General features: G+C 39.2%; 2 protein-coding genes across 2 annotated transcripts; both read left to right on the top strand.

Moving 5' to 3' along the window:
- Positions 1–257: 257 nt before the first annotated feature.
- LOC149654927 (uncharacterized) lies at positions 258–1,217 on the top strand. The gene has a single exon (XM_089844965.1). The coding sequence runs from the start codon at positions 258–260 to the stop codon at positions 1,215–1,217; it is 960 nt and encodes a 319-aa protein (XP_089701091.1).
- Positions 1,218–9,327: 8,110 nt separating this feature from the next.
- Positions 9,328–15,515, top strand: LOC149654926 (uncharacterized). The gene is made up of 7 exons (XM_089844964.1): positions 9,328–9,378; positions 9,436–9,597; positions 11,148–11,298; positions 11,371–11,585; positions 12,434–12,723; positions 13,082–13,253; positions 15,441–15,515. The coding sequence occupies exons 1-7, from the start codon at positions 9,328–9,330 to the stop codon at positions 15,513–15,515; spliced, it is 1,116 nt and encodes a 371-aa protein (XP_089701090.1).
- The last annotated feature ends 6,461 nt before the right edge of the window (positions 15,516–21,976 follow it).

Here is a 21,976-nt window from a genome sequence, read left to right as displayed (position 1 = left end):
TGTATAAATTAGTTCAGTCTGTTATCATGTTTCGATCAATTATGTTAATTTAAATTCAATAAATTTTGTTAGTTGTCTTTCTACGCGACAGTTTCTTTTTTCCTGCCTACACACCCATAACCCCAACAGGTTATGGGCCCAGCACGCTTCCACTGCGCAATGTGTCGTTAGATAAGCCGTGTCGCCTAGTAAACGTGTCAACAGTATCCTGAATTCGTGGTCTCTCCGTATATCCTGCTCTACATTATTCTGTTATGATGAATGGTCTTCAACGCCATGAGGTTGAGAAGCTATCTGGTCCCGAGAATTGGCGAAGCTGGAAGAGACAAGTGACTGATATATTGAAAATACGAGGTGTCTATGGAATAGTCACTGGAGACTGGGTAGAAACTATTACGACAACAGAAACTGGCGCTGTGACATTAAAGAAGTTCCGAGTGGCATTCAGTACTGCCCGTACCGTTATCTGGTCAGCTCTATCTCTTAAGGTCCAGAACATGATTTCCGATTGCGAGAAGCCCAAAGAGATGTGGGATAAGTTGCTAGAGATCTTCGAACAAAAGTCATCAAATCGGCTCCGGAAATTGCTTGCACAATTAATGCGAACAACAAAAGCACCTGATGTCGACATGGCGACCCATCTCGCGCAAATGCGATCTTTGTGGTCGGACATCTTGATGACAGCAAAGAAAGAAAAGGACGTATCTTTTGATGATTGCATACTCGTCGCTTGCATCTTTGAATCCCTGCCCCACGACGAGTACCGGGAATTTGGAATGCTTTGGGATACTTTACCAGAAGGAAAACAAACAGTAGTTGAATTGGAACGACTTCTGATCGGACGAGCCACTCGAGCCGAACACACCTTCAAACAATCTTCAGGACTGGTAGCTCACCGGAATAGTAAAGGGAGCCCGAGAACTACCCGGAACGTTGCAAAACCGTTACGGCCGAGAAACCGGAAATATCGGCCACGATGTTTCAATTGCAACAAGTATGGTCATTTATCAAAGGACTGTTCAGACCGAAGAAAAGAAGAAAAAAAGTATGAACGAAACGATGGTGGAGGTCTCTTTGCTGCAAACAGTTTGATTGCTCGCTCTACTGCAGAACCAGTTTGGTATTTCGATTCAGGAGCCACCCAGCACGTAACAAATGACGGAACCAAGTTTATCACGTTCAGGAAGCTCGAAACTCTAGCCACCTTACAAGTTTGAAATAAAGCACGGATGATAGCAGACGGTGAGGGAGATATCCGCATAAGCTTTATGATGGGAAACACTGTACGATATGAGGTCATCCACAACGTTTGGCATATCAGTGGTTTTGCTTGTAATATCTTCTCTCTGAAAAGTGCCATGAACCGAAATGGAAATTTGGAATTTCAAGCTACGGCGACGTCATGCGGCCTGTATGAGAACGTGAAGGGAAAGAGGCGTTTATGCCTTCCGGGCAAAGTCGAGTCCTTGTTCCGGTTGGATATCACAGTAGAGCAGCCCCTAAGTTCCGTATACCATACCACTAATCCAGGAAGTGAAAGGAAAACGGATTTACAAGTATGGCATGAACGTTTTGCTCATTAGGATAAGCGACATGTAGCGGCTACTCTGAAGAAGCTCGGATACGAGGTTATTGAACAAGCAGCTGGCAAGTTGTGTGAAGGCTGCTTATATGGGAAGATGACCCGTCATAGATTTGGCTCTCGTTTGGATAAGGCTGAAACACCAGGAGAAAGAATTCACTCCGATCTTTGGGGGCCCTCGCCAACGCTGTCAATGAAGGGAAAACTCTACTATCTTCTCTTCAAAGACGAATACTCCGGTATCCGTATCACGTATTTCTTGGAAAAGAAGTCTGAAGTTGTTGAACGTCTTAAGGATTTTCTTGCGTTCTGCAAGAACTACGATCATACCGTACGAGAACTCATTACTGACAAGTGTACCGAATATGTAAATGAGGCATTCCGACAGATAACGACGCAAGAAATCGGCCAGAAACATCGGACGTCAATGCCTTACACTCCTCAGCAAAATGGAGTTGCAGAACGAGAGAACCGGACAATTATGGAGTCAGTTCGTGCCATGCTCCACTCAAAATCGGATATACCTCCCAAGCTATGGGCCGTGGCTGTCAACACGGCAACGTACATCCTCAATCGCACCGCTCCAACTCGTGTTGTTGGTAAAACACCATATGAGTTATGGACTGGCAAACCAAATCCGTCGCTAAAGCACTTACGAGCTTTTGGGACTGATTGCTATGTCCATATCCCGAAGGAGAAGAGGAAGAAGCTATCCAAGAAAGCCTACAATTGTATCCTTGTCGATTATGAAGACAATGGAGATGGTTATCGAGTATACGTTCCGGAGCTAAATGATGTTCTACGATCCAGAGACGTCAAATTCAGTTCCGAGAAGTGACTCATGGATACATGGGTCTCGTTGCAGGAAGTCTCCAACAAGGGCGAGACAGTATCAGAGCTATCGGATGACGAAGATGAGACCACTAAAACCGAGGAAATCGCTGACGATCCTGTTATATCTCCAATCAGACTTGTAAATAGAGGGTACCAGGGAGCCTGTGACACCCAAGAAAATTCACAGGACACCCTGAAAAAATATTTTTAGTGGGGGTCGGGTACCACCCGGGTACCCTGAAAAATTCGGGGCGATGAGAGCTCTCTCCCATAACGACAACTCAAAACAGTTCTTAAAAAAGGAGAAAAAATAAAATGACGAATATTTCCCCTCAAAACTGCAGGGCTCCCGATGAAATTATCACTATTTACAAGTCTGTCTCCAATCGAAGTTAACGGTCCAGTCCTTCGGGATCGTGCCAAGTTGAAGACACGTAAAAACACTTGTTGCACCTGCCTGCCGGATAACGATGTGGCTCTGATCTGCGATGCTGTTCCAAGTACTGTCGAACAGGCTCGTTCCAGCACTGACTCCTTGAAATGGGAAAAGGCAATGTCGGAAGAACTATCATCTATGGAGAAACACCAAGTCTATTCTCTGGTATATCCCCCTAAAGGCTGCAAAATCATCGGTAACAGATGGATTTCCCGCATTAAGACTGGTGAGGATGGCACGATTCTTAAATACAAAGCGAGACTCGTAGCAAAAGGCTATGTGCAGCGGGAAGGGATCGACTATGAAGACACTTTTGCTCCTGTCGCTCGTTTCGAGACTTTGAGAATATTTCTCAGCATCGTTGTCCAGAAGAAATTGCATTTAAAGCAGTTTGATGTAAAAACAGCTCTCCTACATGGCGATTTATCCGAAGAAATATATCTCCGTCAGCCAGACGGATTCGATGATCACAGCGGGAAAGTTTGGAGGCTTTGGAAAAGCTTGTATGGACTTAAACAGTCGCCACGTTGCTGGAATGAGGGAGTTGATATTGTCATACGGAAGTACGGTTTTAAACGTGCAGATGGAGACCATTGCCTTTAAGCTTACTCTTCTGGAAAGGTCTTTCTTGTCATCATTCTCTATGTCGACGACGGTCTCATTGCTGGATCTACTGATTCCGATGTAGAAGAATTTCTACGCTAATTTACCAAGGAGTTCGAGATTACTACGGGCGCCGCTTCAATATATCTCGGCCTGAAAGTCGATTTCACCAAAAACGGTTCCATCTTCCTTCACCAGACTGCCTATCTCGAGAAAGTCCTCGAAAGATTTAACATGCGGGATTGTAAAGCAGTATATACACCGGCTACGACCCAAGATAGAAACGACGATGCTCAAATGAAGTTCGAGACTCCAACCATTTATGCCTCCGCCATTGGAAGTCTCCGGTATGCTGCGCTAGGCACTCGACCCGACATAGAGTTCGCAGTAAATAGAGCCTCTCAAGCGATGGCAAACCCGACTGTCGCAGATTGGAATGCGGTGAAACGAATTTTCCGCTATCTTCGAGGAACTACAACTTTGGGCCTTTTATTTAAATCCAGTGACACCACACAACTCTTCCATTACTGTGACGCTGACTATGCTGGCTGCGAGAAAACTAGACGCTCAACTTCAGGAGTTGTCTGCTTGATGGGTTCAACGCCAGTCACATGGGCCAGTCGAAAGCAACAATCTGTTGCTATGTCTACCACTGAGGCAGAACTGATCGCCGCTACAGAAGCAGCTAAAGATATCGTCTGGATTTCAAACATCAAGTCCTTCCTCGGTATCAGCAAGAACGAGGTCCCAATCTTGCGCTTTGACAACGCCGGAGCCATTAAATTGATTCTGAATCCTGAGTTTCACCGGCGAACGAAGCTCATAAACGTACGGCAATTTTTCGTCAGAGAGCTGGTTCAAGATGGTCGAATTGAAGTCAAGTATATATCAAGCAAAGACCAACTAGCGGACATATTCACGAAGCCATTATCACCTGAAGTCTTCAACCGCTTACGTAAGAAATTAAGCCTCCATGAATACCATGATATCTTCGTCGAGGGCGAGTGTTGAAAATAGTTAAAAATAACAACGCCGAAGATAGTTTTTTTTATTATATACAAAAAAAACCTTCACACTTATATTTTTTAATGTCTGTATAAATAGCATTTACTGTGTACAAACTTGTTCAGTCTGTTATCATGTTTCGATCAATTATGTTAATTTAAATTCAATAAATTTTGTTAGTTGTCTTTTTACGCGACAGTTTCTTTTTTCCTTGCTACACACCCATAACCCCAACAAATACTGTTACTATATTAGCGCATACGAAACTAACAAGCCATCACCGCCACAACCACACCTAGCTAAAAAATTGTTTACGTAAATTTTTAGAATACTGGTCTTGTCTCTTGTAATATAATCCTTGGCAAACTTAGGTAATTGATAAGAGTGTGAAAGTTGGCCAGATGTTATATGCAGTGTGAGTAATATAATCCTTGGCAAACTTAGGTAATTGATTAGAGTGTGAAAGTTGGCCAGATGTTATATGCAGTGTGAAAGTGGAACTCTACATATTTATGCCTTTATAGATCTGATAGCATACGGTGTGAAACAAAAATTTTACTGTTGGTGAAAAATTATAGAATAATATAAACCGATTTAAACCAGTACTTCTAAGACTTATCATAATTAACGTAAGTAGAGGATAAAGTTAGTTAATAACAGTGGGTTCAATGGGCGATTTTGAGTCTGCAACGTTCTAAGACATTTTCCAAGGGTTTATTTTTAGTTGCGTTGATTTTCTACGAATTATGGAAAGAGAAAAAATGTATACTAACCCGAAAATGCCTCCTTAAAGTGTCGTGGTCACTGTATTTCGCGTGTTGGCAGGCATTTCTCAAGTTTTTTTTTAGCACTCTTCGCAACTTTATAGTGTATACGAGCCATTGTATAGCCTTAGATCCTTGTTGGGTTCTTAGCAAATTGGTAACCACACGGAGTAATGGAAAAATAAATGTGCTATGTTTTGGAGGTTGAAGGGTTTAGTTTTTAGCAAGGTGTTGCTATCACTGACTGACGCTCATTGAGTTATCTTGTTTATACGCATCATTAAAGATTAATTAGAAATAAATTTTACATGGATTAATTACCTTAAAGCATGTTTTGTGAAGAAGGAAATTGGAACTCGACACTTTGATACCTAAGTTCATATTTCCTAAAATGAGGGAACTCAATTCTAAACCACTTCCGTCGGATTTTGTCAGGTTCATAGCCTGCCAGGTATTTACTTCTTAATAAAATCCCAAATCTCGTTTCGTTTATCAAGTTATGGTTAATCGTATTTCATAGGTGCCATTTTACTTTGATTTCGACGATGAAACGCAACAATACGTTGGACACTTGGCTTCTATCTTCAATGCCTTTGTACGAGTATCTTCTTTCAAGTAAGTTGTTTCTTACTAGCGCTAGGTCACGTGGAAAAAAGGAACTATATCTTCTTGGAGAATCCTGAGCGGTGCGTTTGAATTTTCGCACATGAGCAGAGAGAGAAAACAAGACGACTCAAGGGCTGGGCTCGTAGTAGTAGCCACATCTTACCATACTTCGATGAGCATCCTTTAACAGTGGTAAAACTAAATACCCGTAAATACCCATTAAAAGAAATACAGATAATCAGAGTGAATAGCCCCTCGATGCCCTAACAGAAAATTATAACCCATAATCCTTATTTCAATAAATTTACTTAGTTTTAAGTGTAATATCCGGGGCCAAAAGCTAGTACTTTCTTTTAAAATTATTTCCGATTTGTGGAGAAATACACGTAACTTCTAATAATAAACACCACCTTATTGTTATTGTTGAAGGGGGTGGCGCGTCGCCGCGCCGAGCACCGATACCAAGGGTATATTGTGCGCCCCGAGCTTGTTAGACTACGAAGAGTCCTGTCGCCTCGATGAATCGGAGAATCCGGTTGGCCGAGACAGTAGAGAACTGGTGAGGTTCCATAGTATGCATGTCGAAATGCTCGAACCTCATGGCCGCGAGGTAGTCGCAGCTACAGAGGATATGGGAGGAGGTTTCCTCTACCTTCCGGCAGAACCTACAGAGTGGGTCATCAACGATGCCCAATAAGTGCAGGTGTCTATTCAGCCGGCAGTGTCCAGTGAGGAGACTGGTGACCAGCCTAATTTTGTTTTTAGTGAGGGCAAGCAGTTCCTTTGCCCTAGTGATAGAAGGACCCGGGACAAACTCCTTGGCCTGTCTCAGTCCATCCATGTCAAGCCAGAGCTGCAGTTGAAGTGCAGACATCCGGCAGTGAATCCTATGGCGAATGATGCCATGGGGGATGGGAACCGCAGGCTCTGGTCCGAAGAACTTCGCCTCAGCCCCCCAACACCACCTTAAGATCATTCTAATATAACGTCGGCATATACTTGTTTGATTTTTAAAAAGTCCCCTCGATTTCTTTAAATTTTCAAATATGGGAGCGGGGTTGAAAGCGTGAAATCCTTTAGTCGGCGGGTGTCAGGAGTAATAAACGTTTCATTTAAATTAGGGCAATACCAAAATCCTTTCTCTCTCGCTTTAAATATATCGAGCCAACCTTAAACACAATTCAAAATGCTTAACCTAGTTTTGATGTTTTCAGCTCAAAATACTTTTGAGCAGCAACATCGACTTTCTTCTTCTTACCCATTTTGCGAACTATTGCTATTTCACAATTTTAGAACAAAATTCTAACAACTACAGCGTTTCCAGCTGACGCAAAGGAACTCGACAACAAAGATAGACGAGAAAATAAAATTTTATTTCCTTTTTCAAATTTTTCCCACGCTTGCCGTTCGACAATGTATGACTTACTCACGAGAGGAAATAAGTGTGCATGTTTGGGTAGAGCAAAACATGGACCATAGACCCATTTTCCAAGAGAAAGAAACAAGAATTCGGTGGCAAATTATCATACACTGGTAAATTACCACGGTAATGACAACGGTAATTACCGGTTTCGTAATTTACCCGGGAAAATCGTGAATTACAGTTACCCTGGTAAATTACCACGATAATGACCAGGGTAACTACCGTTTTCGTAATTTACCCGGGAAAATCGTAAATTACAGTTACCCTGGTAAATTACCACGGTAATGACCAGGGTAATTACCATTTTCGAAATTTACCAGGGAAAATCGTAAATTACAATTACCCTGGTAAATTACCACGGTAATGACCAGGGTAATTACCGTTTCCGAAATTTACCCGGGAAAATCGTAAATTACAGTTACCCTGGTAAATTACCACGGTAATGACCAGGGTAATAACCGTTTTCGAAATTTACCCGGAAAAATCGTAAATTACAGTTACCCTGGTAAATTACTACGGTAATGACCAGGGTAATTATCGTTTTCGTAATTTCCCCGAGAAAATCGTAAATTACAGTTACCCTGGTAAATTACCGTGTAAATTACCATAGTAATTTACCGATTTCGAACCCTTGGGAGGTGTAATACGGTCTGAGACAAGGAGGATGGTGAACTTTAGTCTCTGTTACTGAAGTATTTTCCCATTGGAAAGTATAGTCCCATTGGACCGAAACCGCTTTTTGGTTTTTTATGGAGAATATATTTAAATTTCCAGCCCAATGGCGGGTTTCTGCTGAATGGGAAATTATTTCAAAGAATTAGTTAATTAAATGTCTGTGAGGATTTCGAATCACCGCAGCAGCTTGGTAGAATATCAGGCTTTTAATTCAGAGGCTCGGGTTCAACCCCAGAGAAGGAAATTGTAAGTTAAGTTAGGTTAGGTTAGGTTAATAATATTTTATAAATCATTTAACTATTCTACGCCTTTTCTAAAATATTTATGTTTAGCTTCATTGACTTCTCAAATAATATGCCTTTTCCAAAACATTACTGTTATGTTTGGTTAGGTTTAGTTTGGTTAAGTTAGGTTAGTAATATTTTATAAATCGTTTAACAATGTTACGCCTTTTCCAAAATATTGATATTTTATACCTTCATTGACTTCTCAAATAATATGCCTTTTTCAAAACTTTACTGTTATGTTAGGTTAGGTTTGGGTTCGTTAAGTTAGGTTAGGAATATTTTACAAATCATTTAACTATGATACGCCTTTTCCAAAATGTTCATGTTTAGCTTCTTTGACTTCTCAAATAATTTGCCTTTTCCAAAACATTACTGTTATGTTAGGTTTGGTTAGGTTAGGTTTAGGTTTGGTTTGGTCAGGTTTGGTTAGGTTAGGCCAGATTAGGTAGGGTTAGGTTAGATTAGGTTTAGGTTTAGGTTTAGGTTTAGGTTAGGTTCGGTTCGGTTCGGTTAGGTTAGGTTAGGTTACTTCTATTATTCGAACCTTACAGGAGGGATTTCTACAACTATAGTAACTAGTTTTATCCTTTTTCTTATTCAATTGAAACAAGTAACCATTATTAAAGTAAAGAAAGCCGCCTTTATTAGCAATTCTCTCCATTATCAATCACTCTTAAAATTATATTTTGCATTTCAAACATCAATATATATATATATATACAACGAAAACTGTAGGGTAAAAAAAAAATCCTTAAAAAAAGTGAAAACGTTTGCTTTAAAAATTTTGATGTATATTTTCCCAAAACCGCACATTTGGGCTGTTTTCGGTTGAATGGGAAAAGCGTTCCGTCGAATGGGACACAAGGGTATTTTTAGTTGTTATCCTCAGCTCTTTATAAAGTAGAACTTTATATTTGAGACGAATCAAACGATTGTTTTTGGAACAGGTGAAAAATTAATTTTCTGGTACCCCGAAAAATTCTGATTATATTTTAGATCTTAGGTACCGGGGTTCCCATACACTATGCTAGAGTCCCACCCACATTGTCCCAAGTGAAAATGTTTCAAACCTTTCCGCAGGTACAACATATCAATGGCGGATTCGTTAGACTATGGCCGTTAATGGAACTTTTACAGGACTTATTGGACAAATATTACATAATGTAAGTTAATTTAAAAAGTGTAATGTTTCAAACCTGTTTAATCGTAATCCACCATAGGAGTCAGATATTTGTCTAAACCCTCTTGGTCCCAATGAGAAATATTTGGATTTTGCTGATATTACAATACCAGTGGGTTATGACGACTGGAAAATATTATCCACGGAAATGAAAATGGACACGAAAAGCTTAAAAGGATCTTCATTCATATTTTCAAACGAGGTAATTATTATCATAATTTATTTAGTTACCTAGAAATTATTCTTTTCTGCCGGTTTGATGTTCTCAATAGAATTTTCGTTCATTATTATTGTCGAAGATTTCATGATTATTGTCAGAGATTTCATCGAACATCGTCAGAGATTTCATAGCTTTTGCCAGGGATTTCATCGTTTTTCGTCAGGGATTTCATCGTTTTTCGTCAGGGATTTCATCGTTTTTCGTCAGGGATTTCATCGTTTTTCGTCAGGGATTTCATCGTTTTTCGTCAGGGATTTCATCGTTTTTCGTCAGGGATTTTAACGATTTTCGTCAGGGATGTTATCGATTTTCGTCAGGGATTTCATCGTTTTTCGACAGGGATTTCATCGTTTTTCGTCAGGGATTTCATCGCTTTTCGTCAGGGATTTCATCGCTTTTCGTCAGGGATTTCATCGTTTTTCGTCAGGGATTTCATCGTTTTTCGTCAGGGATTTCATCGATTTTCGCCAGGGATTTTATCGATTTTCCTCAGGGATTTCATCGTTTTTCGTCAGGGATTTCATCGTTTTTCGTCAGGGATTTGTTCGTTTTTCGTCAGGGATTTCATCATTTTTCGTCAGGGATTTCATCGTTTTTCGTCAGGGATTTCATCGATTTTCGTCAGGGATTTTTTCGATTTTCCTCAGGGATTTCATCGTTTTTCTTCAGGGATTTCAGCGTTTTTCGTCAGGGATTTCATCGTTTTTCGCCAGGGATTTCATCATTTTTCGTCAGGGATTTCATCGTTTTTCGTCAGGGATTTCATCGTTTTTCGTCAGGGATTTCATCGATTTTCGTCAGGGATTTCATCGATTTTCGTCAGGGATTTTATCGATTTTCGTCAGGGATTTTATCGTTTTTCGTCAGGGATTTCATCGATTTTCGTCAGGGATTTTATCGTTTTTCGTCAGGGATTTCATCGTTTTTCGTCAGGGATTTCATCGTTTTTCGTCAGGGATTTCATCGTTTTTCGTCAGAGATTTTATCATTTTCCGTCAGGGATTTCATCGTTTTTCTTCAGGGATTTTATCGTTTTTCGTCAGGGATTTTATCGTTTTTCGTCAGGGATTTTATCGTTTTTCGTCAGGGATTTCATCGTTTTTCGTCAGGGATTTTATCGATTTTCGTTAGAGATTTCATCATTTTTCGTCAGGGATTTCATCGTTTTTCGTCAGAGATTTTATCATTTTCCGTCAGGGATTTCATCGTTTTTCTTCAGGGATTTTATCGTTTTTCGTCAGGGATTTTATCGTTTTTCGTCAGGGATTTTATCGTTTTTCGTCAGGGATTTCATCGTTTTTCGTCAGGGATTTTATCGATTTTCGTTAGAGATTTCATCATTTTTCGTCAGGGATTTCATCGATTTTCGTCAGGGATTTTAACGATTTTCGTCAGGGATTTTATCATTTAGGTCAGTCATTACGCGAAATAATTCGAAATCAAGTCTGGGATTTGTGTAAATTTAGCATCCATCCGTTTTTCCTCAATTTTATTTATTCTATAAAAATATGTAACTGTTTATGTATTATAAGGTTTGGATTTACATTCTTGGATCAATAATATTATTCTACATTTCTTTAAAAACCATTCAACGCGTCTCTTTGTGGATGAGCAACTCTTACAAAAATAAGTGGCGTATCAAGGACATTTTTTTGCAGGAAATCGCCGTCCTATTACAAAATGGTACTTGACTTTTATCTACACGAAATAAACTGTACTGTATTAACAGTTGATGTTTCTGTTGGTAAATTTCAGGAATTTACAGTTCACCATTCACAACCGAGAGGATGTTTTGGGTTTTTTGGATGCTCCCTTCCGCTGTTCTAACATGGACATGCTATTCTAGTTTGCTGTCATCTCTAACGATTCCGCAATTACCGAAAATTTTAGAAACATTCTCTGATGTCTTAGCTAACCCTCAAGTATCGCTTCTAATTTTGGATAACAGCCCGGCTTCGTTAGAAATGCAGGTCAGTTAAGTTTTTAAACTTTTTATAATTACAGCGTGTATAATTGAATCAAATCTGACAGAAAGTACCTCCAACTGTAATAAATGTAGGTGGTCCTTTGTGCTTCCGGGGAGGGTGGGTGTCAGGTAGAAGATAGAAATTCGGCCAATAGTGTAGAAAATTGAACAAATAACCTAAATAAACCTCTCTGAGTCAGGGCGGCAATTAAGAGGTTTTTCTTTTAATAATTAATTAAATATAATTCAGTAGTTGTTACCCGTGGCGTCGCTCGCTTTTAACATGAACTTCCATCAAAATGATACAAAGAATGGGTTTATTTTACTGATTTGACTAGTTTTTTGAAGCACCTGTGGAGCGAAGGCAGTCGCTATTGCGCGCCAGCCCGTGGGCACATTTTTTATTACTTTTCATGCGGACATTATTCCGGAAAGAAGGGTTTTAGGTTTCTGGCCAGCATTTAAAAAGATGGCAACAAATCGAACCCAAAAGACCATTCAGCCCGTCTATAGGTTTAAAGGAAACCAGTGTACTAAGTATTTGTGACATAGGTTGAAACGCGCGGACTTTGTTGCATAGAGAAGATGTTTTACATTTCTGGGCGCCATTTATTAAGATAGCAGCGGATTGGACAAATATTTCTTAGTACGTGCCTACTACTTAAGAGTAACGTTCTTGCAAGTTTTCAGCCTTCTAGGGCAAGCGGTTTGGGCTGGGCGTTGATTATCAGTCAGCCGAACTTCTTCATTAAACTCTTCGAGACTGTACATTTAAAAAATTTAACTCGACAACATTACCTCCCTTGCCTGACAGGTTTAACAAATTGTGAAAATATATTCACCATTTTACAGACATTTCTTTCTGAGGAAGTTAGGGCTGTCTGGAAGCATTCACTCGAAAACCACTTGGTACAAACAATGGAAAATATGGATATGATGAGTATATTAGAGTCAACCAGAATGGGCGAGACAGCCTGTTTATTGCCTGAACTGACGATGTTTGAGGGTTTTCATAAATTTGGAATATGCGACGAAGTGAAGGAATTGAGAGTGTCGGATAAACGCGTCGACATTGCAAACGCCTATATGTACATCATTAGGAAAGGCTTGAAGCCGACCATTAAAAACGCGTTCACTTTTATGTAAGTATGTTCCACATCCGTGGGGTTTTGGTTCTAGTAAGAAAATTATTTTGTAAATGAATTGAGGTATGGAAAGACACTACTTCGCCAAAACCACGTTTACACTAGACAGTTTCAAGCGGTTTTCTAGTGATTTGGAATGGTTGAAATGTAACATTTTGCGGTGAATTGTCCATTCTCTGGTGTGAACGCGGTTTAAGAGGAAACAAACGTCACCACTCTGGTACTACGTGATTTTTTGAGGCTACATTAAGAAAAATTGGCATAAAACAAAGTTATTACGCTTGGCTTATTCGCTTTCTCATATTAAGTATTTTTAACATTTACGTAATATTTTTTAATTTCATTTCAATTATAGATTATATTCGTTTACGGAATCAGGCATATATCGTCATTTAAAGTTCCAGGAATCAGATAAAGGTCGACAGTGTGTTCCCAAAATCACTCGTGATGAGAGCCTAAAACCTATTTCGAATAGCAACATTGCTGTTGCCATGTGGATCCTTTTGATTGGTCAATGTTTAGCACTAGTAATGGTGTTGTTGCAGACTTTAAAATCGACTCTGCAGCGGGTCACCACTTCACGCGTGTGAAATTCACTAAAATAATTAATTGGACCTTTGGACCAGTGCTCATAGCATAGCTTTCGCGTGTATATACTCTCAACAGTGCTTGGAGATGAATTTCGATTTTCCCAAGTGTCATAGCTATTCCCGGCTCAATTAACAGCCGGATGTAACGCATATTTGGTGGCCTACTTTTAGGCCTAGTTGGGAATCCATTTTACGTTAGCATTGTACATATCCATGCAGAAACCAAAGTCAAAGTAAACTTTGATCCTAGAACAATATTATACATCTTGAGTTCAATTGGTGAAGGTAGAAAACTATTGATAATTCTCAAATAACTAAGCCTGCCTTATTAAAAATTTACGCTATACTTTTATTCAAAGTACTTGAAGAGAACTTTTGATTTTAACTACTGTTTTCTCGAACTCCGCGATTTGAAAATACCAAGCCACTTTAGTTAACTACAACGTCCTGCTAATACTTTTAATGGACTTTATTAAAACACCTGTTAAGTTTCAAGAACAGAAAGGGAAAATGAAATATGAGTTGTCAAGCACGTGCTGATCTAAAAGAGTTGAATTGACGTGATACGTTTGGACAACGCGTTACCTATAACTAAAGCACTTCGTTAATTACGACTACTACAAGGTTTTCATGTTTAGAATCATTAAATTTTTTTAATTTGGGCCTACTGAACGTGTCGCGTGAGGTATTGTCAACTCGCCGTAATACAATCCTTGCCAAACTTAGGTTATCCTTCAGAAGAGTGGGAAAGTTAGGCCAGACGTTATTGGGATGTGCCAGTTGATCTCTATAAATTCAAGCCTTTATAGATCTGATAGCATACGGCGTGTAACGAAAATTTTACATTTGTTCAATAATAATAGCATAATATAACCAATTTAAACCAGTACTTCTAATATTTAACGTAATTAACGTAAGTAGACGATAAAGTTAATTAACTACAGTGGGTTCTATGAGTGATCTGAGTCAAAAATGTAACTTCTATAAAATTTTGCCTCAAGGGACACCTTAAACTATTATTAGGATTAAGATTAGAGTGTTTTACGGATGACCCCTTAAATTTAAGAAAGAAAATGAAAAACAATGGATCGATATCACATTTAAAAAAGCATATCAAATTTGGGAGAAGTCGCTCGATAATAAGTGGGTTAAATATTTGTTACAAATTTCGACCCTGGCAAGGAAGTTAAGCTTAATAAAAGCGTGCAATAATTATGTTACGTTTTCTAAGTCACGCGCGTGTTTAAAAGCCACAACACGTACTATACCCGCTAAAAGTTTATCGTTGCTGATGTGGAAAGCATTTTTATTTCGTTAATATTTACTACAAAGTTTCAAAGACAACAACTTTACTAAAACTGAATCGAAACTCCCATCAAAAACCATACTATATCTTAAAATGTCTTGCAATCACCATAAATGGTTGACATAGTGTATGGTGTGTGAAAACTGTTTTCGAAGTGCCCCTTGGTTAACTGCTGAAACAGATGGGGCAAATTGATTTGTAGTCTCCGAGAAAAAAGTAGATTTCAGAACGATAAAGAGAGCGGAATAAACAATAGCAGTGCTACCAGATACTTTTCAATGAAAGGCTTGAGAAAGTCCTTGTAAGCCCTAATGATTAGTTACGGTTTTAGTTTACCAAAGATAAGAGAATCACCTTTTTTAATCACGAGTTAACAAGCCAATACTAAACAGATGATCAAATAATGTTTCACGCACTGTGTTTTAGAGGATAAAGGATATATTTTAAGACAAGGTGGACTACTGACTTTCTACGATTTAACTTCGTTCCACGCATTTTACTTAGACAAACCATTTACAATTTTAGCACTAACAACTTTGGTTAGATAAAGCAATGACCTCGGTGTAGTGCGAGTAGTTCAGCAAAGTGCCGGGTTTTAATCTGTCGTTTAATCAAACTCAAATTTTATTTAATACTGATGATTGCAATGAATAATTTCATGTGACTACGTAACCCTAACGAACGAGTCGTATAAAATCATTCGGAATAAATAGGATCAATTATTTACATCGACTAAACCACGTTTCGTTAAGAAGGACACTGGGACTTAACACTATTAGGACTTGTTCATATTTCTTAAAATGATGGAACCGGCCTAGTCCTTAGCCTTTTTTCCTTACGACGATGGTGCCAAAATAGTTGCGCATAAAAGCACCACCAAGAATGAAGAATGAGCAGAAAGATGTCGGACACTAGCAGCAGGGAAAATAAATCTTGCGTGGTATTAAAGCTGAAGCTGCATATGAACTGGAAAAGGTACTCCTTGCTCTAACCATACATTGTCCTAGTTATTATAGTTCTTTTCGAATACTTATTAAGGGTGCAATAATAATGTCGTTAAGAGATTATATTCGAGTCCCACGAAGCGTGTAATTGCCGAAAGTAATATAGCTAAGGAAAAAAGTACCACTTGCGCAAGAAGCGATATCTAGTTTACTAGGGAGAAGGTAAAAAATAATTCGCCTCATTTCCAGCTTTATCTCCAGTGCAAACGTATAGTAGGTCCGGAGTTAATCCCCGCCTCTTAATTACTACCAGCATCTCATTGGTTCTTGAAAACTCACGTCACCGCGATGCGAATTACGAAAATTATGTATTTTCCGACTGAGGAGAGGCGAAATAGCTCGGCCTCCTTTTACGTCCCCCCTTGTATTTTGAAAGAGGGACTGGGACTATGGTGCGCGAATACTTAAGCATCTTATATCTTCTCCCTAGTAAACTAGATATCGCTTCTTGACTTGAACTTATAATTGAGTTAAGTTAGCCATAAATCTGAAAAGTATATAAGCGTTCCCTCCTCCCGCAAAAATATAATTCGTTTTTGGAAACTATTTTTTTCTGAACTCTTATTTTTAGTACTAGAAGTAAAAGCATATTAGCAGAGTTAGAGTAAAGAACGACTGTGCATGGTGAGGTGAAAAGAAAGGTCATTGCACCGAAATACAAATGACAAAAACTAACTTTGAAACTGAAGGAAACATTTATGTCGCCTTTGAAAAATAAAACATATTTCTGCACTATAACAAGAGGTTGCTAGCATCAGCAGAATCTACAACAGCAGTGCTACCAGGTACTTTTCAAAAAATCGATTTCGGACACCCTAAACGTGATCCTATCCCTTAGATGGAGACTAGACCATGGGAACTTGTTTATTTGTTGGTGGGGTCTATAGTGGTTCAGTTAGATCGCTGACGTGCATCGAGTTTCATTAGCTACGCGCATCTATTTACAAATCAAAATTAAATTGGCATTAGCCTTGGCTTTTTTTTCACACGACGATGGCGCCCAAATAGTTGAGCATAAAAGCGTCACCGAGAATGACGAATGTGCAGAAAGAAGTCGGGCACTAGCAGTAGGAAAGTAAAATCTTGCGTGGTAAGCTTAATCTGCGTGTGAATGGGAAAAGGCAGTCTATTGTTTTAACCAAACATTGTCCTAGATAATTTTGTTCTCTTCAAAACTTTTTTAAGGCTGCATGCAAATTTAATGTCGTTAAGAGATTAAATTCGAGGCTCACGATACGTGTATTAGCAAAAAATAATATATAGCTAAACAGACAAGTTAATAAACCAAAATAAAACCTCTCCGAGTCGGACAAGAACTATCTATACCTACTTATTACCTGAATACGCAACGGTTGCTATTTTTTGGTAAGCAACTGCGTGTGTTTAATTTAAAATAATGAATAATTCAAACGTTTTCAAGAGTTCTATTGACATCTCGATTGACCTGTAAACAGTATCATCTCGTTACACTTCACCAATATTCTTAAGCAAGTAGTCCACTTAGCCTTGCGAAACCGTATCGTTACCGTTTTAAGTTCGTAATTCATCGAGAGAGGGCGCCTATTACCTAGGTCCGAAAGCATCGTTTAAGAAACGTTATCAGATGGCTTTCTGTTCGTATTTGGATACGTGACGTTACGTTAACGAAACGGTTTCACAAGGCTTAGTGGACTACTTGCTTTAGTTAACCAGTATGATTGGTAACGTTTGTCCTTAATAAAGATAAATAATATCATGCAGTCATGGTTTTTCGTTCTTTTAATAGACCTAATAGTGATAATTTAAATGTTTATTTGACTTTGGCTCACTATGAACCTAAGACAAAAAAAGTCAATTTCAAGGAGTAAGTAGAAGACTGAAAGCAGGGTTTGAGTAAGCAAGGATCGAAGTGTGGCAAGGAGAAAACTCAAAGCAGCGAAATACCAGGTTTCAAAAACAGGAGAGACTCGAAACAAGTTGGGAAACCAAAAAAAAAACCCTCACCGAGTTGGGACGAGAGCACTTAAGAGGTTTTCTAAAATAAGTAAAAATTGGAATTGATTTTAATTATTTTAACAGTCCATAATAAAATTTAATTCAATTCTAGTTAAGTCCTATCACTTCAAATTTTGGATAAGAGCCCGGCTTCCTAAGAAATACTGGTCAGTAAGCTGCAAAACCTATGACAAGACCATGAAGAAGAATAAAGCCCTTGAAATTTTGGCGTCTTATTCTACTATTCACATGTTTTTCTTAAGTATCCGTGTGCTCGAACTAGGTAGTCATGAGCCGTAAAAGAGAAAGATAAAGTAAATCTATAGAAAATTGGGAAGCTGAAAACTTGTGATTGATTTCTTCACTCTAGAATATACTGGTAGTTAAGTAGTGATCAGTAGGATCACTTAGAAATTAATTTTACATCGATTAGTCCACGTTTCGTTATGAAGGAATTTGGGACTCAATACTATGAGGTCTAGTTCATACTTCTTAAAATGAGGGAACTAGTCTTGAACTTAAGCTTAGTTCCCACTTGACCGAAAACACGACGGAAACACTTCCGCAGAACGCGACCGAAACAGCTTCCGGTCGGACAGAATTGGTGTTCTATTTTTGACGCAGAGGCCGACGTAAAATTATTTTCATAACCAATCAAAATTCGTTTCGGGATGAAGCTTCTGTTGACGTCATATTAGGGGAGTTTTTTTTTTGAGGTTTTTTTATAACTCGCCAGTCGCCATTGCCACATTTGCATGCTATGAACTTTTGAGTGAATTCTCTACTCGGATTTGATACGCGAGTCGCTATTGTCGAGTTTGTATGTAATAAACCTTCGATTTGAATCTCTGACCTTCATTTGGTAGAAGTAAGCTCCCTAATTAAGATACCATCAAGGGAAAATCATAGACCAAGGCTTAAGTTCTTCTAGCTCCGAGTCCCAATTCCAACTCGTGCCACGTGACTATCGGTCGACCGCCTTTTTTGGTCTGAATTCTGTCGTATGTGTGAACCGAACCGGAGCCTCCGAAATGAACTAGGCCCATGCATGTCAAATTTTATGTGGGGAAAAATCCAATTTGTTAAGGAAAATATTTTCACCATAGATGTCGCTCATTTTACCGTTGTGACAGGGGTCTTCCTTAAATTATCGTTGATATTTTAGGGGTCAGTCATGATAGAGCAAAGTTTCATTCTAAAATTAACGTAAATGTTTTTGGTGCTATTAACTTTTTATTGCATCTTTGGTTAGATTGTATGGATGACAACAAAATTAAGTATTTTATTTTAGAATTGCTATTTTTAATAAAACGAAACTTGTTGAAGTTGAAAAATCAGTTTTATTTTCATACTTTCATAACCTTTCTACATAAAGGTTTACCTTTTGTTTATTTTTAACCTTTTCTTTTCGATCAGTTACATCTTTAGCATGGTTGTTTAAATAAAATTTGATGTTAAATTATTTCAATTAAAATAGTTCAGTAAGAGTAATAAGAACGTATACTTACAATCCGCGACCTTGGCCCAAATACTTAAGCCATCGACAGGGTCACGGGGTTGAACTTTGTTTATTTTACGGCCGTGTAAGCGCCCCCAAGCGGGAATACACGGCGAACTAAATTAGTTAAAAAAATATTCTCGCTTCGCCATACGCATGGGCCTAGTTCATTTCGGAGAGAGAGAAAGAGAGAAAGAGAGAAAGAGAAAGAGAGAAAAAGAAAAAGAGAGAGAGAGAGAAAGAGAGAAAGAGAGAAAGAGAGAAAAAGAAAAAGAGAGAGAGAGAAAGAGAGAAAGAGAGAAAGAGAGAAAGAGAGAGAAAGAGAGTTTTTTGTTTTTAAAAGGAGATCATTTAATATGTCAGTATGACAATATGATGATGATAATTACAATGTTATAAATTACAATGAGTTACAAATTAACCAATCAAAATAACCAATTTTGTTAAGCAATTAAAACTAAGGGGTTGTCGGTTGTTTAAACAAAAGAAAAGGGGTAAAAATGTTACTACGGGGGAAGGGTACTGGCGGACCGAAAAATCCCACGTGAAATTCCATGGATGTTTAGAAATTCAGGATCGTCACCTCCATAGCGTAGAGCAGAAACTCTAGCAATGGTTAGGCGACGATGCCTGGAAACAAGGCGGTCAACAATTATTTCAAAGTCTAAGGGGTTCAGGGTATTGTGCGGGATGGTGCTATAGAATTCGTAAAAAACGCGTTTCAGTAAAATAAAAGCAAGGTTACAAAAGTCATGTTTCTTGCCTAAGGGAAGGAACCAGACATCAGCGTCATCGTGAGCGTGATGTCGGACCTCGTGAACCCAAAAGAGGACGCGAGAGGAGACTGTCTCATAAAGCGGGCAAGTAAGATACATGTGATCTAAAGACCCAACACATGGGCAGAACGGGCATGAGGGCGTGACGTAATCAGTATGGACATGGTACATACGCGAAGGGCAAGGTAAACTACCATGCATTAGGCGCCATTGAAGGGAGTTTTCCATTCGAGTGGTAAACTTCGAACGACGTGACGGTTGCCATACACCAAATATGTTAAAACGTGGTAAGCGTGTTACCAAGGGAAGTGCTGCAAACGGTGTAGGGGGGTCAATTTTATGATGAATCATAGATTGGTAGATAGTTTTTGTGACGGTGAAATCTATTAGCGGGACAACATTTCGGCTAAAACGAAGGTCGGGTTTAAGATTAAAAACTGGGTCACTAGAGCCCCCAAAAATGTGTCCATGAACAATTCCGTACTCATTAAACATATGAGGTAATGATAACGTAATTGATTCTTTAAGAGTGTCAAACGTTTTAAGAAGAAAACGGGAGGGTCGATCAGATTGAATAACTTCACCAAAGTTCTTCCAACGGAGTGAACGATGGTGAATCAGGTCACCAATCGAGCTTATACCACTAAGGGTAAAACGGGAATGTAGAATTCCGCTTAGCGTTTCACCATCCCTATCCCGAATAAAGCGATTGTCAAAAATCGGAAAAGAGAAAACCGTTTCCCGAAGACATAGGTCGAGGGAAATGGTCAATGGTGAGAGTTGCCACGTAGTTAGACATGTGTTATATACCGGGATGGAGCAGGGTGTTAGAGGTTCCATCATGAAAAGGGTACGTATCGTAGTAAAATTGGGAAAACTAAGTCGAAGTAGTGAGTGCGCAATGTCAATATGAGGGGAATCGTTGGGATTTCCTTCAAGTATATTAGCTGCTTGAGCCAACCGAAAAGCTTTCATTTTAGTGGCTACATCCACCTGACCTAGTCCACCAAAACGTTTGTCAAGAGTAAGGGTTTTAAAGGATACCCAATGAACACCATCCCACATGAACCGGGAAAGGCGACTTTGTGCATCTCGAACAAACTCAGAAGGGGGGTCAAGAACTTTTAAGCGATGCCACAAAACAGAGGAGGCCAGCTGATTAATAATAAGGACCCTGCCATAAACCGAGCATAAGTGTCTAAGACGGTACCACCGTCCTAGTGTGCGTTGAAGACGCGTCAAAAGTTCCGGCCAATTTCTCTCTTCATAAGAACGTTCATTACCGAGATGAACACCCAGGAATTTTCCACCCTCGGCGCGCCAAGGGATATTAAACGGACAATCTAAGCGAGTGCGCCACGCGCCGCACCACAAACCAAAGGATTTAGCATAGTTAACAGAAGCACCTGAGATTTTACAATAAAGGTCTAGAGCGGGGCGTAATACCTGAAAATCTATGTCTGACCGGATAAAGATGTTTAAATCATCCGCGTACGATGCGCATTTATACTTCCTGTGGCCTTGGACAGCACTGCCCGAAAGCTTATGCCGAATATGTGCAAGAAGAGGTTCTATTGAGAGGGAGAAAAGGAGACCAGATAATGGGCAACCTTGACGGATCCCACGACTAAAAGAGATTGGTGCTGAGAGCGAGTTATTAACTCTGAGTCTAAAAAAGGCACCTGTATAGATGGCCTTTATCATGGCAATAAAAGAGGGTGGAAAACCAAAGCGTCGTAGCATTTCGAATAGGTAATCATGATCTACCTTATCGAAGGCTTTCTCAAAGTCAATGTTAATTATAGCTAGGGTTTCATTAGATTTAATGGCTAGGTATAGTAGATATCTGAGGGATGCCAAAGTTTGAAAGATTGATCTGCCAGGTATTGAATAAGTCTGACTTGGCCCTAAAACAGAGCTGATGACTTCATTCAAACGTAGCGCCAATAATTTAATGTAAATTTTGTAGTCAGAGTTGGTAAGCGACACTGGTCTCCAATTGCGAATGTCTAACAGATCCCCTGTTTTAGGTAACAAACTAAGGATGGATTGACTAAATCTCCGTAAAATATTAGGGTGTATTAAAATATCCCGAAAGGCTT

Source organism: Phalangium opilio, unplaced genomic scaffold, assembly GCF_054372755.1.
Source record: "Phalangium opilio isolate 3A_F unplaced genomic scaffold, DU_Popi_V2 ptg000078l_1, whole genome shotgun sequence".
Lineage (NCBI taxonomy): Eukaryota > Metazoa > Arthropoda > Arachnida > Opiliones > Phalangiidae > Phalangium > Phalangium opilio.
The sequence above is the reverse complement of the archived record's forward strand: the minus strand, read 5'-3'. Positions and strand labels throughout refer to the sequence as shown.

What these genes read in the sequence shown, in the direction of transcription:
- LOC149654927 (XM_089844965.1), top strand. Translation starts at nt 258, where the DNA reads ATGAATGGTCTTCAACGCCATGAGGTTGAGAAGCTATCTGGTCCCGAG.
- LOC149654926 (XM_089844964.1), top strand. Translation starts at nt 9,328, where the DNA reads ATGGCCGTTAATGGAACTTTTACAGGACTTATTGGACAAATATTACAT. An exon ending in CATTCATATTTTCAAACGAG is followed by an intron (nt 9,598 to 11,147) that starts GTAATTATTATC and finishes ATGTATTATAAG; the next exon opens with GTTTGGATTTACATTCTTGG. An exon ending in CGGCTTCGTTAGAAATGCAG is followed by an intron (nt 11,586 to 12,433) that starts GTCAGTTAAGTT and finishes ACCATTTTACAG; the next exon opens with ACATTTCTTTCTGAGGAAGT.